This window comes from Fundulus heteroclitus, chromosome 20, assembly GCF_011125445.2.
Source record: "Fundulus heteroclitus isolate FHET01 chromosome 20, MU-UCD_Fhet_4.1, whole genome shotgun sequence".
NCBI classification, from domain to species: Eukaryota; Metazoa; Chordata; class Actinopteri; order Cyprinodontiformes; family Fundulidae; genus Fundulus; species Fundulus heteroclitus.
This window is the reverse complement of record NC_046380.1, coordinates 23,136,732-23,154,927: the sequence shown is the minus strand read 5'-3', so window position 1 is coordinate 23,154,927 and position 18,196 is coordinate 23,136,732. Positions and strand designations below refer to the sequence as shown.

Here is an 18,196-nt window from a genome sequence, read left to right as displayed (position 1 = left end):
TTTAAAACATGTGGCAGACTTTTTAAGATGGAGGTCAGAGATTAGCAAACAGACTGACATCCAGCAATTTGATGTAAGAAAGAAAAATGGAAATGTGCCTTTTGGAAAAATACTCAGTGTTCATGCCGTTTTATTTCGGTTTAGGCTGCAATTTACAGTGGTATAAACGATGGATTAAGAGGGGGAAGAAAGACAACTTCAGTGGAATAAAACGGCAACAGAAAAAGTTGTGAGCTGAAACATAATTCAAATTAGCTCGAGTTTAATTTTTAACCCGTTTGCTTCTGGTTAAAACTCTACAAACAAAACCTCCAGCATCAAACGTCCATTTCCATGTAAACTACTGATTTTACAGCCTTTCCTGTTTTGAATAAAAACAGTAAAAAAACAACAGTAACAAAAAAAATCAGCTCAATACTGAACACATGACAATGACTTATTATAAAGTGCTATAAAATTTATTTCAACTTCAATACAAAAGTAACAGCAATATCTGAAAAACAAACAAAAGCTCTCGTCCCTTTAAACGAAGGAAAACTTTACTAACATCTCCACACGCCTCCTTATGATTTACGCCGTCGCTTTCCCGCAACAGGTGACATTTCTGCACTACTGCCTCTGGGGCTGGGCGGTCGCTTCTGCATTGAAGACTTCCCCGTGTCTCTGTGAAGGAACACAGTCAGAGAGGGATTTTATTTATTTATTTATTTTTACAAAGGACAAAGATGAAACAATAAATACCATCCTAAACTTTAACGTAATCAAATGGGATTATGGATGACTAACACAAAGTCATTCATAATTGTCAAGTGAAATAAAAATCATACAGTTTTCAAAATGTTTGATGAATTAAAAAGTAGAAAAAAGTGTGTTGTGGGTTTGTAACTCAAGTCCCTGAGAAAATGTTTTGTAGAACCCTCCCCCGGCTACAATAAGAGGTGCAAGTCTCGACAAGCTTTGGCTTTCTGTCCATAGGTCAAGCTCAGTCGGACTGGAGGGAGGGCATTACTTATTGAAAATCATCATTCAAGTTTCAAGTCTTGCCACAGATTAAGCAGTTTTAGGCCTGGAGTAGACAGTGGTAATAAAACAAAAACGCTTCAATCCATCCCTTTGTAGCTCTGGCGGTATGTTTGGGCACGTTGTCTTGCCGACCAGAGTCCCTCCCCCCCACCAATAGTCCTGCATTTAGCTCCATCCATCTTCCCATCAGTTCTGACCAGCTTTACTAAGAAACGGATGCCCACCACCATATTTCGCCATTGGGATGGTTCCCACAGAAATCACAGAATTTGGTATTTTCTTACCACGTGTCTGCTCACAGAGAGAGCTTCTGAACATACAACTAAATGACAGAAACCCAGTTCTGTAAGATTAGGTGTGTGCTTTGCAAAACTGCTGGTTCAATAGCACTAAGAAATTTTTAAATCAACAGCTTCTGGACCGTAAGTTTTGGATAAATCACCGCATAAAAGTCACAACATTACAGGTTCTACTAAACTGAGGAAGAAACTGGTGTACATGATTAAAATACCAATTGTCTAATTATTGATTCAGTCACTGACAAAATGTATTGGAATTGAAAAACCCTGCTAATTGCTGCTTCATAAAAATTTATTAACTAACTCTAACCTGGTTGATTAATTAAATTAATCTTTTATTGCGTCCCACCACTATATTAAACCATTTCTGATTTGCCACTTTAGACCCAACATTTAATTGAAGGGAACCAGATGATAAATGTACAGAAAAGTGTACTGACTTTACAAAACACATTTTGCTCTATTTTTTTAATGGTGAGACATCTTCCCTGTTCACTAATTGCGTTCTCTGCAATTGCGGTGCATTGTTCCCTGCTGTTGTGCCTTCAGCCATGTGGGATCAAATCAGACAGTAAGTTTAAAGCCACTGAAATGTGAGACTTTTTACAGACACCAAGGGACTGCCCATCACAGAAGGGGTGCAAACACTGCTCAGTACCAAGCCCCCTCGGATTTATCTTCCTCTTTATCTGTCAGGGTGCCTAAACATTGGGACACCCCCCTCCACACTGGAGCCCACAGCTTTGCAGGAAGCCATGTTGCCACTTCCCCAGCCCGAGCGCAACCCCCCACGTACAGCTCGTCCACGCCTGGTTTCCCAAGCTACGGCTGTTCTCCTGTTTGAACCGGATGCCCAAAAGAGCTTTTGCAGAAAATTAGCAGGGAAAGTTTAAAATGGTTTGCTTTTAATGTGTTTTGGCTAAGCTACCCGTTAGTGATCTTTGAAACAATGCTATGCTGATATGTTTGGATGTGTTTTACAGTTATAACAACTTTATTTCCATAAGGGATATATACAACGATGGGACATTAATGTTTGTGTGTTTCGGTCTGCTCATTACAACAAAATATAACCATATTACCCAGGACTTCCCATATTTTGGCCAAATGTCCCAGATTTGACACTCATTTTCCGGTACTTTCACTGTTGCCTGCAAATTGTATGTACAAAGACTATATTGCACTTCACGCTTTCCTATACCTACATAAGGAAGTCAGATCGAATCAGGCAAGGCCCCCAACCCAGCTTACAGATAATTTACTTCTACTCGAGTCCTAATTATTTCCTGGAGAAATAATTGCATTAATAGAAATCAAGTGTCCTAAAGGTTATAGATTTTCACTGAACAAATCATCCTCTAAAATGTTATTTCCCCAAATAGTGTTATATGTAACTCAAATTTGCATTTTGGATGGGTTGAACATACCAAATGTTCTAAATTAGTTAAACTACTTTCATCTCATTCCATATTTTTAAAGATAAACTTTGGTTCTCTAACTTGGATCTGCAGTGAACCAGGATTCACTGAATTATTCTGATGATGGTTTTCAACCATTTTAATTGTCTTTTTGTTTCTTTAGTGTGTACATAGTTCCTTAGCTTATTTTTATCTTAAGTTTGCTTAGTAATTTAGTTAAGCTTCACTAGCCTTGTAGAGAGGATTTGTTGACTGAAATGTAGTGTTAATTCAGAAAAACAGCATTCTATAGTGATGTTCTCTGGATGTTCATTCTATTTCTATTGATACATGAACTTGAAGAGAAGTTGTCACTGATTTATTCTATATGTGTGCAGTGTTTGCTGTTAAAAGAATGCCAGTGCTCGGATCACCCTTTCAACTAGTGTGCTGAGATCAGCTGTTTGAGCTTTTATTCACCGGACAACACCTAACAGACAAGAGTTATTTATTAAACATTAAGTAATTTAAAACATGCTTTATAGCACAACACTGTACACCTGCTTCCTGGTTCCTGCACCAACACAGCAAAAAATATCCTGGTATCCTTTCACATCAGCTGTGCAGAGCCGGAGCCGTGTCCTAAAGCCTTAATGGCTCGGATTTAAGTTAGTTCTCAATTAGAAATGCATAACCAGACTTCCGGAAATTGCTTGTTTTTTTCCCCCCTCACATTTTAATCACTTCTGAGAATCAATTATTCTCTGCACACATGATTAATTTAACCATTACTATTTCAATAGATTGAGTTTAACAAGCATTTAACATAATTGGGATGCACAGCGCAAACGGAAGACAAAAATAGGTTTTGCCTCAGCCTCTTCTAAGAAACTTCATGTAGTTAATTACCACTAAAAGCTCATTTACTTTGACAAAATATAGTACAAATTCTGCAGAGTATTTGCCACACAGGAGAAAGAAGGGGCCACGCAAGAGATGTTCAACAAATCATTCAGCTGCAAGAGAGATGAAAATTAAGTTTTCTTTGGCAACAGACAACTTTCCAATAGTTACAACATGGCCGACGCTAAAGCAGCTGTTACACTGTTTCCTTATCCTAACATTGTTGAACGGCCAAATAAAATGATTGATATGGGTCTAAACCAGAAGAAATGAAGCGTAGTTGGTGGATTATGAAATCCTGTTAAATATATGATAGGTCTGTGTTGCCTATGATATACCCGTTATACTTAATGTATAGTGTAAAATCTGTCATGTGTTCGTGCTTCAAGACAGAACAACTTAATTTTTGCCAGGAGTCATTATTTTTTCAACGTATAAGTAATGATTGACAAACCACGCTAAGAAAGAACCAAACTAAGACTGGCAAACACAGAGTATATAAGACGCTATTTTCCTGAGAAACAAAAAGATGATGACTGCGCCCACTTTGAAAACAACACAGAACTTGTCAAGGTGCAAAGTCAGCTTGGGGCTATCGTGTGAGCGCACGCTGAAACTCATGGAGGTAAACCACTCTCAGTTCTGGTGACTGAATACAAAAAAGAAATTAAAAAAAAAAACTTCCTTGACTTGGTTCACAGCTTTTCAGTAAAAGCCAAGTCTGAACCCAACAGTTCAAGATCACTGGCCTATGCAATATTACCAAGTAGGCCTGTCAGAATAACAATTTTGCTGGATGATAAATCTTCCTAAATATTATTGCGATAAACCTGAAACCTTTTGTAATCCAGTCTCAGAGAGGAAAAGGAAACACAAGGGGAAGCAAGCATGCATACACAAGTTATCGAGCTTAATTAATCATATGATTAAAAGCTATCGTGTGATTAATTGATTTATTGATTATCATGACAGCCCTATAACCAAGTGATCAAATAATTAATCGATCAGAAAGTAGGTCAGACTGCCCTCCCGTTGGAGCCATTTCAAGCATTCTGCATCTAGAGGTGAGTGAACATTCATCGATATAGATGGAGTGTCTGCATAGTGTGGCAAGGGATCAAACAATGTTATTATATCACTGCAGATGTATTCAAGTACTGCTCCAAAATTGGGTATATTTTGAAGCAGTGACACCTGTGTGTGCTACACGCCGATAAGACATAACATAATTACTGACAGGTGATGTAAACATGGATTATCTCTATTATGGCCTCTGTTAACATGTAGGATCTATTAGGTAACAGGCAAAATTTTTGTCTCTAAAGCTGATCTGCTAAACGAGTATGCTTGAAAAGGGGTAATTTGTGATGCTCTAACAAATAGTCAGACCAACTCCATAACTATAGCTGGTCTGTCCAAGGTCAGTAGTGGTCAGGATCTATAAAAACTGGTTAACATTTATGAAGAAGTTGATGCTGGTTCTCAAAGAAAAGTGTCAGAATACACAGCACATCACAGCTTGTTGCGTATGGAGCTGTACATCTACAAAGGAGTCAGGGTGCCCTTGCTAACTCCTGTTCGCATGTAAAATAACTAACAATGGGCATATGGGAATAAGAATTAGGTTCCGTCATCATAGTGGATGTTCCTTTGATAGACAGCACCTAACCTTGTTGCAGACCATGTACACCCTTTAATGGAAACAATATCCTCTTGGTTATGGTTGTAATATTATCGCTCCATGCCGGTGGATTCCTTGCCTTAAGCGGTCACGGTTGTTTTGCCAAAAAGTATCAACCGTTTGTTTTAGGGTTGGTGGTCATAATGGCTATGCCATATCGGTATAAATGGGATGTCGGAATTGTGATGCTTATGCCACAAACACTGGTGTACTAGGTAGAAATGGGAGGGGGTGGCAAGCATTTCCTTAATGGAATAATCATTTATCCAATGAACATTGAGTCTAACTAGTCCAGCCAATAAGCAGCAAGAAGAACTGGTTATGATTATATAGAAGGGGAGAGAAGCAAAACTATGACATTGGACATCTTAAAAACAACCAATCTTCTTTTCAAATAATGCTGTTACAGCTTAAAGTATCTAATTTTCCAGTGTTATATTTCATATACTGTGATGAAATCTTTAGACATATGTAGTTCATTTGTTTTGAAGCAAACTTGACTGTTCAACTGAATTCTGTATTCAGAAAACGCATCTGGGCTCGGCACACGACACCCTTAAATAAACAGTTTCCCTGCTGCTCTCTACTAAGTCAATGCAACGAGGTCCCAGGTGGGCTCCAAAGTTCAGTGTCTGTGTCAAGCTACAGATCTATTACTGACTCAGCCTCGACTTTCACCGATCTTCACCTTCAGATAGATAACATGGCCTAGAAAACCAAAGGGGACCCGTGAAAGCAGTGTTTCATTCGTTGAATCACTATCAGCTGCACATTTGGGGGGTGGGGGCGGGGGTTCTCTGTTCAGCTGATTCTATTATAGATGTATACAGCTCCCTCCAGCCTTAAGTAATGTCTTTAAACCTTTTTGTCTGAGCTCTTTGGATGGGGAAAAAACACCATTCCTGTGAAAGAATTTTCATCAGACCAGGTGTCAAAAGTAAAAAGAGGTGTAGGCATCCGCGCAGGGTATGCTAGCGGTAGGCTAAGGACAGAGGATGGAGCTAAAACTGTACATGTTAAAAAGAAGATTCCTTTTCAGGCAAGTTTCAAAAGCACTCTGAACGGTCAGCCTAATACACTGATGAGGCATTCAAAGACCTAATAGTACTGGTGAATTACGAATGCACACTGGTCATATATTTAAGGTGAAAACTGGCTAAACCAAACTTAATATCAGGGTCACTGGAAAGAGACCTTTGAGATGTCAACATTGGTAGGAAAATAAAAATCAGATTCCCAGACAATGGTTTCCTGTTTGTATTTGGGTCCACTACATTGCAGTTAGGCTGCAAAAAGCAGCACGACCAACCCCAAGACGTGAAGACTGTGTGTGTGTGTACTGAAAACAACACCGCCCAGCTAATATGAGGATATGATTCAGTGTCCTCGACCGTGGTTCGCAAGTGAATGAGCTCCAGGTCGGCGCAGTTATTTATTTGTGTCCTTTGGGGGTGAGCAGATATGTGACGGTCTTATTGGACTGTCAAAATCGTTTGATTGAAATGACAGCAGTCTGGTAGGAATATAAATGATTTTACAAAAATTGTATATATATATATATATATATATATATATATATATATATATATATATATATATATATATATATATATATATATATAGATGGAATGAACAGAGCTGTCAGTCAGAAGAAAGCTTATTAAAGCTATTATTTGTCCATGGAGATGCATGACCTTTAAGATGCAACGGCAAGATAACTGTTGATTTTTAATTGGATCAAATAACATCAGATAATTACATAAACCGTCAGACAGACGATAAGAAAGTTCTGCTATTTTTTATAACAATTTGTTGATGGGCATGACTTGTCAGATAGCAATGTTGGGGAGGTGAAGCTCAAGGATGAGTAGGGGAAGCTTGGGATTCACAAAGCTTTCACCCAACAAGCCTCCGATTGGGCCCCAAATGACTGCAGTGACTGAAAACGCCACAACGTAGCTTTGGATAATGAGGGCAGACTTGATTGTTGGTTTATTGCTGCTGGGCTGCAAGGCACCCTTTGTTGGGGCACCTTATACAGAACAATCTAATACTAAAAGGAATAAACCACCGTATGAGCCTTAAAGATTACAAATGGCACATCTTGTTGTATGCATGGAGGCCTGTTTTTCCACCTGCCTCTAATAGGTAGATGCTTTCAGGAAAAAAAAAAAAAAGCCCTTAAGCTTAGCCAGAAGACATGAGAGGAATAAGTCTTATACAAACTGAGATAAGTTGTAAATTGGCCAAACATTCCTCATCGTGGAAAACTTGTACTACTTTAAATATGCACAGGGATGGGTATCTAATTAGAACCTGTTCTGTCTCTCCTTCGAATCACACTTCTTTCTCCAATTGTCAGAATGAAACTGTCGATTGCATCTGATCGAAACAGATGTTATATATAGTCCGTGCTCACTTAAGTGGCATTAACAGTGTTGGTTTTGCTATAAATAACAAACATTTTATCAATTTTTATTATTGATTCAGTAAAATGGAGTGGCTCTAAAGAAGATATTGGATGAATACCGTGGCATCTTATCCTAGTGCCAATGTGTTGATCATTTTCTTCCGTGTTTTAGCTTCCATTCTGCTAAAAGCTTACGTGTTTCATTTAATTAAAGGAACGTTAAATTCTGGGCTATTGCTAATAAAAAAACAGCACTGAAGAATTAATGTTGAACATGGTGGTCAAGGTACTCAAATAACACTATAATATATTGCCTTTACGTAAGAAATTAAACTAATTTATTGGCATCCTTAACAAAGATGTGTAAAAAACATTCAAATAAACAAATCTTTTCACTGCAGTAGCATGTGTGTGTACGGTGAAACAATGTTGTGTTAGTTTTGTGTATGTTTTGGATTATTGTCCAATAATCTCATTATTTTCATAACCAGAAAATAGAACACTTTGTTAAAGGAAAAGTAAATCACTCTTGAATGTGTTATTTTGACACAGTCGAAGTGTATTTCTTTCTTTTTTTGGTTTAAGGAAAATTATAAGAAAATAAATTTTTACGGAAAATGTTTTCACCCAGTGCAAAACCTTTTCTTGATGCATTTGCATGTACAGCATCTAGGCATAAAATCATCAAGTTGCATGCAATCCTATTAAAACTATCAGGTTCTGTTTCAAGTATGTATAAAAAAAAATTAATGCATCAAACGTAGTATGTTAAAACTATTTTCTAATGCTTCAATTTATTGCGTTAGACAAAAGATTTAGAGACATCCAGTAATAGGAGAAAAGCAAGAACTCACAATTTAATTACTTAATTACAGTGGTCAATTTTGAGGTATTGCTTTATGTTTTTATTTAAAGCGAAATCTGTTTAATGGGAAGTTCCGTTCCAACATTTGCTTTTCTCTGAAAACTGGACTGAAAGACAAACCACCAACAATAACAATATGTTTCAGCAAGCATCCAGCAGAAACATAACATTTACTAATAAAATACAAGTTAAAGCTACAGAAGACACTTACTCAAAGTCTAGGGAAGATTCTGGACCGAAAATGTCTGAAATAGAACTGAAAAGGGAGAAAGAGGAAAAAGAGACAGAGAATAACAAGATGTAATTTACGAGCTTTGTTTGCTGCCCTGAAACAGGAAGCATAATGATCTGACTTACACCTAAGTGGCTCTAATCTATGAATCAGACCACATCTTTTAGACACAGAAAGGTTTTTCCCCCCACGCAGAAGGACTTTAATAAGTCCAATCGACCTATTCGTCACAGGCAATGCCATTTTAACCACAGTTTGAACAAAATGTCAGAATGAACTACGTAGAAGTGATAAGAAAAGGAAAAACGTAGTCACACTCTTATTATAATTTCCTTTTTGACTTTGATATATCATACATAATCCACTGAAGTCAGCAAAGTCTTGCTAAAATGTTCACAATGGTTTAGAGCACAGCCGAATTACAGGAGGAGTACCCAAGGCCTATGGTATTTTAATTAGGGGCAAATATGCATATCACAAAGGGGTGCCTGGACTGCACAAAGTGCTTCACACATCCTCTCTTTGCCTTTAGCATATTTGGTGATCCTCTTTGTTGCTCTGTATTGCAGCATAAAATGTTTTGGGGGGCAATAAAGTGGGAAGGCGATAGTGTCATTAAGAAACTGCAAATGAGCTCTTTCAGTGCCAGAACAGCAGACCAGAAGTAACTTTGTTGGGATAGAAATAGTGAATTTTGTTTCTCGTCCCTAGTAGCTGGATAACCTACCGAGAAAGACATTAACACTTATATATTTAACCCTATAAATATCGATCTATTGCAAGTAAAGTAATTATCGCAACATTCACCAATATTACGGCACGTTTTTTCATCATTGTGCAGGCTGCTGCTAATCTGTAGCCTTAGGTTGGAGAAGTGTGCTGGTCATCTCACTAATGACACTATTTTTTTTTAGATAATATTTAAATCAGTCTCGATGCTTTAACATGCTACCCCTTTGCTGACTGAGCGGATTCTAGGAGTCAATCCAAGATGCAGCATTTCAATTTATGCAGTCTTACTACAATTATAGAGCCTGAGAATATATGCCTGAACTCTAATTCATTAGATGTGGAATAATGTATAGACTGTTTTAGAGCAAGATTAAACATGTTATGTATAGTATAAGGCGTTTAAAGCAGTGACTGTTCTGAGGCAGATTACAGTAATGTAGTTAAGCTGTAAGACTGAGAAAAACCTCTTAGACAGCAGATGTACATTTAAACAGCAGATTTGTTTGATTACTTCAGTACTCAGTTGAAAACAGACAAGAGGCAATCAGTATTAGCTGAATAGCATCATAAGTGCTGATGTGCTCTGTAATTTGGAGCTTTATTTACCTTAGATTATTGTAATTACTCTCTGAGCAATAATTGAGCTAAGAGGAAATAATTGCATGACTTGACTGTAACACTTTGCATTGCTGATTAGATGAGAGAAGACAGAGCTAATTGGCTCAGAAGTATAAAAGCTATCTGTAGAGCTTGGCTTTGGTTCTAAAAAAAGAGCACATATTGTTTTCTTTATAAATGGTTAATTAAAGGTATGCTTTTAATTTTAACGGTGTGTCTGTAAAGTAGTGCAGTTCATAGTTTCTATCCATTCATCCAGAGTTTACTTCCTACATATCTGTTTTTATTAAGCGGTACTTTGAAGCAGATTTTGACTAACTATAAACTGCTGTTAAGCTGATGAAAGCATCACTACATGGCTTAAAGAGATTTATTTAAAAAATGTGTGTTGTTTTCTAGGAGTCTCTCACAGATCCCGTTGGAATTTCTACTCTTGGGGGAGCTCTAATCAGCAGAGGATCATCCTGTAATAGACTCAGTATTTAGCAGGATAACTTCTGTTTCAGACTGAATGAAGATTTGGTTAAAAAAAAAAAAAGAAAAGAAACCAGGTGACGGTTGCCTGTGCAAATTCTCAGTTATCTGGGCCATTGCATCAGCAAGCAGGCTTTAATCAGAGGCAGCCGGACTTTAACTCAGTTCTTTTTGAAAATGTTTCAACACCTATCCAGGAGTCTTCGTCAATTCTGGTGGCTCGCACTTGACCAACCTGTAGTTGGTGCCCTGCTGTTTTTAAGGACATGAAGGGCCACTCTCCTAGGTGCAATCTAAAGCCCCTCCTCCCCCCCACATACTTGTGCAGACATGAGTCATGTCACTACTACTTTAAAACCATATTTTGAAATTTCAACTTTGTTTAATGATGACTCAAATTGGGAGTGGTGCTATCTCAGCTCATACACCGTCCTCCCGCAGTTGTCAGGTGTATATGATAGTGGTAGTCATTTTTGTTCTTTTGTCTCCCTTATGTAGGCAGCTGAATTAAAATAACTCAACATAAACCCCAAGCTCATTATAGCAGCAATACCAATAATCAGTTTGATAGTAATGTTATATTATTTATGCCACAGTAATAATAACAATAAGTAGTAGTATTTTTTTTTTTTTAAAAGCAATCTCATCATGGTATAAATTTTACAGTATTGTCTGTTTTCATAACAGAGTACCAAGAAACAATGACAGTTTTGCTTAAAGTCATCACAATTGCCCCGTAACCAATGCCTTTTAAGAAAACAGCCTACAATTAATCTAAGATGGCTTATTAAAGCGTGTATATATATATATATATATATATATATATATATATATATATATATATATATATATATATATATATATATATATATATATATACATATATTCATTTATTTGGTAATATCTCACCTGCTGATGGACACATCACTAAAGCTGGGACTGGATGACAACAACAATCCTCCTGCAGGGGGATCTTCATCATCTTCAACCTTCACGACCACATCTACAGTTGACACTGCAATGTCATCTGAACAGGATGCAAAATACACATTTTCATTACAGACTTCCCAGTGGGTAACTCGCCTCCGAAACTCAAAAAAAAGGTTGGTTTTAATGTAGACCTATTCAGTCAGGGTTTCAGCACATTTGAGTAAGTGAAATGTGAAGAGCAACGTAGAGTTCGACGTTCCAAGGTGCCTCGCCCAGCAAACCAAAAACCCTGTTGATGCTGTGTCGTGAACAGTGTTTTATTTTTCAATAGATCGCACTCTTGGCTTACAGTATATGGCACAATGTCTGGTAATGTGCTTTTTCCAAAGGGATACATTTGGAAAGAATGAACTAGTGAGTTCTTTCTTAAAGATGATGCAAAGTAATTCTAGTAAGTTTTAACTGGAATAAGACAACTTGTGATATTGGGTTCAATTATTATACCACTTTATGACATTTTTGCCGTTAAGTATAACAATCATTGTAGCAGTACCGGCAGAGTCTGATGTTTGGGCTTCTTCTTTCTCCACTTTCACTTCCTGCCTAGCAGCAGATTGGCGGGTGGTCTGCAGTCGGCCTCGGACCTGTGCAATTAGTCGGGAGAAGTCACTGCTGTGCTGCTTTCCTGTGGACACAAAGGATATATTATAAAACATCACAAAAACCGGTGGGCATTATGTAAAAGTACCATGCCTCGTCTGTCAGTGCTATAAATGTAATGCACCTGAATAATTGAAGTGAGAGCCACATGGCTGAGCTGACCAGGTGCTTTTAATGTACTGCTTGGTAAAGAGCAGACTAAAACAGCACACAGTGATGCATTAAAGAAAACAAAATTAGAAGTTCTGAAAAACTTAAACTAATCCTGAATGTTGAATGTAGACTCATATTTCAATGTCAAACAACTATCTGTAATGCATCAGTTCAATTGGATTAATATTGATTTTCTTTCTTTTTTTAAACCTTCAAAAGGTTGATAAGATGAAAAGACTGATTTCCCCCCGCCCCGCCTTGTCAAACAGAAAAGATTTATACAGGTTACAATACGAGAAAGAGTGAAAAAGTACAGAGTACACTGAAAAATGATTTGTACCTTACAGATTTCTTTTGTTTTTCCATTTTTCTCCCACTTAAATGCTTGAGATTAGACTAACCAGAGTAAATACAAAAACATGTAAATGATTTTCTATTTGAGGTGAAAAAGTTACTTGAACCAACCTGTGCCTATGTGAAACAGTACCTACTACACCTAATAACTGGGTGTGCCACATTTTGCAGCAATAACCGCCATCAGGGATTCGTGATAACGGGCAATAAGTGTTTTAAATCACTGTGAAGGAACTTTGTTTCCCTCTTATTTGTACAATGGTTTTAAATCAGCTACACAGGAGTGTTTTTGGGCATAAAAAGCATTTTTAAAGCTTGGTTTCTGCTCGACACATCCACGAGGTCCGTGCTGCACCCAACTATGGCCTGCTCGGAAACACAGAGCAGACAAGAAAGAGCTCCTTCTGGTGGAGGTTCATTTAGACATCTTTATGATTCAGCCCATAAAGATCACCATGATCAACAAATTATTAATTCTTGGACAGAAATCGCTGTCAAGAGGCTGGAAACAACTGTGTTTTCTACCTCTAGGTGTAGTGGAGTGTAGTACGTTTGGCTTAGGAGCACAATGCTGCCCTCTAGAGTCTAGGAGAATAGTGCTACTTTAGAGGAAATGCAGCACAGAGGATAAATGCTGCAAAGCCCTTCTAAGGGCTGCAACAATGAATCGATAAAATCGACAATTAAAAGCATTGACAATGAATTTCATCATCGATTCGTTGTGTCACACGATCAATGCGTCACTCGCCATGTCGCAGAGCCTTTTTACCTCACCAGCATGAGGTCGTCAATGCTGGCTGACTGCAGAGCGACGTAAGCAAGGCGGTATTTTCAAATACTGCTTTTTTGTCGTAAATTCTACAAATGACAACACAGAGAACTTTGCTTGAACTAAGTCCTCAAAAGATAGGGAGCACTTTGCGCTTCACAAAACCAAAAAAACATGTGAGATTTGACATGGCGGGCTGAACCACCATGGAGTGATGATGAGGGCGATGGGAGCTAAACAACAGGGTAAGTCATTACAATATCTGATGTTTGTTCTGTTTCAAAGTGAGGAAACCCCGAGAGCGCTTGGCTTGCAGGCTGTGAGCGGAGTCCTGCGCAGCCGAAGTCGTGCTTCTGGGTGCAACTCTGCCTGATAGCTCGTCTAATGCGGCTGTTAGCTTGTTAGTTGGTTAATGACAGGAGCTTATTTACGTGCGTAACATTCCCTGATTGAATTGAAATGTGTCCGGATTAGGGCGGTCAGTTTTAACACGTTAATAACGCGTTAACTTTGTTAGACCATAACGCCGACAATGTTTTTTGCCGGCGTTAATCGCGCATCAAAACACACACTGTTCCCTAATGTGTTTTTCCCCGCAGCTCTGTGGACTGTTTTTTTACCCTCTGCACTTTCCGTAGTTTCAAGAATTCTACAGACAGTAGCATAAACAGACCCACGCTCACTGTTGCCAAATACTCTTACTTTATGCGACTTTGAGCTTCCTTTTTCTAAAGTCGCTTATAAATTTCATGAGTTGCAGTTTTTTGGGCTTGTTTCTGAAAGTGACGTTTCAAATTTGGGCTCTAAAATGAGTGACGATAAACACGAGCTGGAGTGTATCCTCCTCTATAATGACATAGTAGCTGACAAACGGTAGTAAAGACAGAGAAAGCTGAAAAATGTTTAATTGTTTGACAGCACTAGTTCGGATTAAAAGAAAAGTATTCCGAAAGCACAGTTTATAACCAAAATAAAATTATGCGATCATGACGTGCTGTTACTTGAGCTAAGCTTTATTCAAAGTAGAAACTCTTTGACATTAGCAGAGTTGTTGAATTTCTATAAAGTGACCCAGAAGTTTTATACTTCTAAATGTGGAAAAAAATCAACAACATCAACAACATAGATGTGTGTTGGTTCTGATTGTTCTGAGCGGATAAAATAGACCTGCAGCAGGTTCTGAGATGGTTGAGAACTCCTGCTGTTGCTGTTGAGAGAGCAGGAGGAGATGATGATTATCCCAAAATATTTTGTGCTGCACAGCGCTGCAGCCCTATCCTCCACATGCATACGCATTAAGTTCATGAGTTAAGTGTTTAGATGGAGCTGATCGGATTATGGATCATAAACGAGCCCTCTCAATCAGAATACAATTTAATTTTGATGGTGATAATTTGGTGATTAAGCTTTAAGTTTTAATTTGCTGACAAAGTCTGAGTGAAGGCACTGAATAGGAGAGAGGAGCAGGTTTCTAAACTAACTTTTCAAGAATCAAGAGTCTTTATTGTTGTTCTGTAACCATAATGAAATTTTGGTAAGACACTAAGCATAAGAGCCAGATCTAAATGTATAGAGCATTTATAGAAAACTGCAACATAAGACTCCCTAAAGAAAACCCCTGAAAAACGTAGAACTCTCAGAAGAAATACAAAGCATTAAATATCTAACACCCTTTTTGACTCTTCGAAGAAAAATAAAAAATAAAAAGCGCAAAAACATTCTTGGAAGAAAAATATATTCAAGGACAAATGTAGCATGTAGTATTTCCATAAAATGCAGCTTGTGTTGAAATAGGCTATGAAATGGGCTGGTGGTTTATTTGATGGACAAAAGTGGTGTTTTTGCACTGATTTCATTGTTATGCCCAAATATTTTCCCTAGGTGCACTGGCATAAGGGTGAGGTTCAACCAAACCACATTTGACACCGGTTTTACAGATGCACTGTTGTTGTGTTAAATCGCTGTTCATATAGACAACATTGACTATTAAATAATTTACTTCCAATCTAATAAACATTTTTTGAAGCAATAATATTTATTACCCAACGTTATTGTAACAGAACACCAAGGTAGCAACTTATTTGTGTGCTTATTTGCTCAGTCAGTCAAAATGTTTTATGTTGGAAAAAATAAATGGAAAAAAAAATATTAAAAAAATGTGGCCTATTCTTCGATTAATCAGAAAAATAATCAACTGATTAATCGATTATTTAAATAATCATTAGTTGCAGACGTTATGTCTGCACGTCTCATTTCCGCATGGAACATAAACCAGCCTTAAAAAGGTACATAGGCACATTATAGGCTTATTCTTTTTAATAAAAAAGCCCAAAAACCATTTGATCATGATTAAAATAAGGCTATATACACCAAGCATCCATCCTAATAGTGTTTTGATGTTTGATGTTTTGCTGTTTTTGAGCCTAAATGTAACCCCTCAACAGGCGCGATGAGTAGATACACACAGACGTGGCACCATCTACCGGCAGTACCGCAGAACTATCAGAAAGCCAGATGGTGACTAATAGATCACTTATAAATAATGCTGGACTGAGTCTGACCAGATGCAATGCCTCGCGGTAAAGCAGAAACTTGACGTGATTGATGACCAACTGTTATTAATTAAATAAACCCATCTACAGCAATTCTAAGAGCCTCATATCAGAACATCAGAAATTAATTTCCCGTTCATGAACGGAAGTAGGGACACAGCATCAAGGTAAGAACCAATCAATCAATCTATTTATAATACTTAAGACTGTAGAGGCTAAGAAGAGCATTGCTATTACTCTTACCACAGTGTTAATAACGATGTCTGCTCGTGTCAATCAACTCTGCAGTCACATCTGAGCCTCTGCAGCTTTAACTTCCGCTTTAGTGAGCACCTATGTTCATACTGTATTCCAAGCGCTATTCCAGTCTTTTCCCTCTTGGAATCATTTTATTTATTTATTTATTTATTTTATTTTTTTACACTGGATCTTGGACCTTTGTTCATTGTTTCCATGGATGCCATTTTGGCCTCTCTTTCTTTATGAATTTTCAAGGGGAACCGACAATTACCTGAGACAAGGCCTTCAGTGCTTTAGACGTTGTTCTGGGTTTCTTTGTGATCTCCTAGATGAGTCTCCAAGGAGCTCTTGAAGTAGGCTTGATAGGCTACCTATTCAAAACATTTGTGTAGAATGGCTCTCACTATGTTTCACTGGAGTCTAAAAGCATTAGAAATTGCTTTATTACCCATCTCCAGTCTTACAAATAATAATGATTTTGTTTTTAACTAATCAGGGCATGATACCCCCAATGCATTGTGGTTGTAGAGCAGTAACGACACAATGGGGAAAAATACAAGCAATGATTAAAGGACCTATTCCTGACTTTATTTTTGTCTGGTTAAGAAAAATGCTTTTTAGGAAATTTCTTATGAGTTAAAAGACATATGATCATAACAATTAACTAATTGATTGTGCGATCCAGCGAGTCCAGGCTTTTTTTTTGTGGTAGGAATAAGCAGTGAACTGGGGACAACCTGGGGCTACTTACTCTGCCAATGGCACAACGAGGTGCGGAGCCGTTGCTGAGCAACATCTCCTCCAGCGTCGCGCACGACAGGGTATGTAAACAGAATAGGGGGTAGAAAAAAACTACTACATGCTTAAAATTAAAAAGAAAGTTCAGGATTGTTGTTGGACCTAAAAATATATAAATAAAGCAAACAAAGACCATGATTAAATCAAGTATTTTTCTCCCACTCTACCTATGCACAGAGGCAACTGATGCAGTTCAGGCATCTGTCAAAGATGCCTCTCAGATGTTTTCCAGATAGAGTATTTCAGTCATGTTTTATCCGGAAAAGACCCTGGAGCAAAACAATGACACACTAGGAGATTAGGTCTCTCCGGCTGGGAAGGTCATGATCTCCTCTATGAAGGAGCCCGAGTCTGCCTGCATGAGCCAAACCAGGATCCAGACAATGGCTCTCCAAATCTATTTAAAAGAAATTATATCAAATGTGACAATTGGCCTGCTTTTTTTATTAAATGTACCATTTATCCTTAGTGATGGACTTCATCTGACTATTATTTAAGTAGACTAAGGTTTAAATAAATTAAAATAGCCTGATCTGTGACTCTTTTTGATTAATGAACATAAAAATGTATGGGACACAGCTCACACTAAACAGTCATTTTTGTTTTGCACCATTTCGACCCTGGCCTTAAATATTGTTAATGAATAAAAATAAATAAAAATACACGTTTCCTATCCCAGCCCACCCAGGTGTATTCTCCTATGAAACAACCCTTAAAAAATGGGCAGGTGAATAGAAGTGAAATACAAAGCTCATTGCAATCTAGAAATGAAATAAAAACAACAAGATAAATACATGATGTGACTTTTTCATTTAGAAGTTATGAAGTGACGAACAACAAAGCAGCGTTTCCTCAAACACTCAACTTATCAAGTCGATCAAAGCAGAGTACCTGGCAGCTAGAGAAAAAGGGAAATACCTCAGCTGTCTAAACCTCTAAGTCAAATTGTTCATTTCTAAAAGTTTACACTCTGTATGACCTTCCAAGGCAGCCTTTGGCAACGCTCATCAACACACAGACGTCTGATGTGATAGAAAATCTAAAAGCAGCAGCTGTTGGTCGCTTCTCTAGCTGGAATTAGTCGTGGAAAGTTGATTGAATGACGG

The 18,196-nt window shown here is 37.8% G+C and overlaps 1 protein-coding gene across 2 annotated transcripts in view; it reads right to left on the bottom strand.

The window, feature by feature from the left end:
- Nucleotides 1–244: 244 nt before the first annotated feature.
- rad18 (RAD18 E3 ubiquitin protein ligase) overlaps nt 245–18,196 on the bottom strand; it is a 45,495-nt gene continuing 27,543 nt past the window's right edge. Inside the window, exons 10-13 of one of the 2 annotated variants that reach the window (XM_036152109.1) lie at nt 12,118–12,249; nt 11,544–11,661; nt 8,790–8,834; nt 245–663 (exon numbers count right to left, since the gene is read on the bottom strand). In XM_036152109.1, coding sequence (XP_036008002.1) covers nt 564–663; nt 8,790–8,834; nt 11,544–11,661; nt 12,118–12,249 — 395 coding nt within the window. In that variant the 3' untranslated portion in view covers nt 245–563. The remainder of the gene's footprint in view (nt 664–8,789; nt 8,835–11,543; nt 11,662–12,117; nt 12,250–18,196) is intronic. The other variant, XM_036152110.1, reaches the window with a different exon arrangement.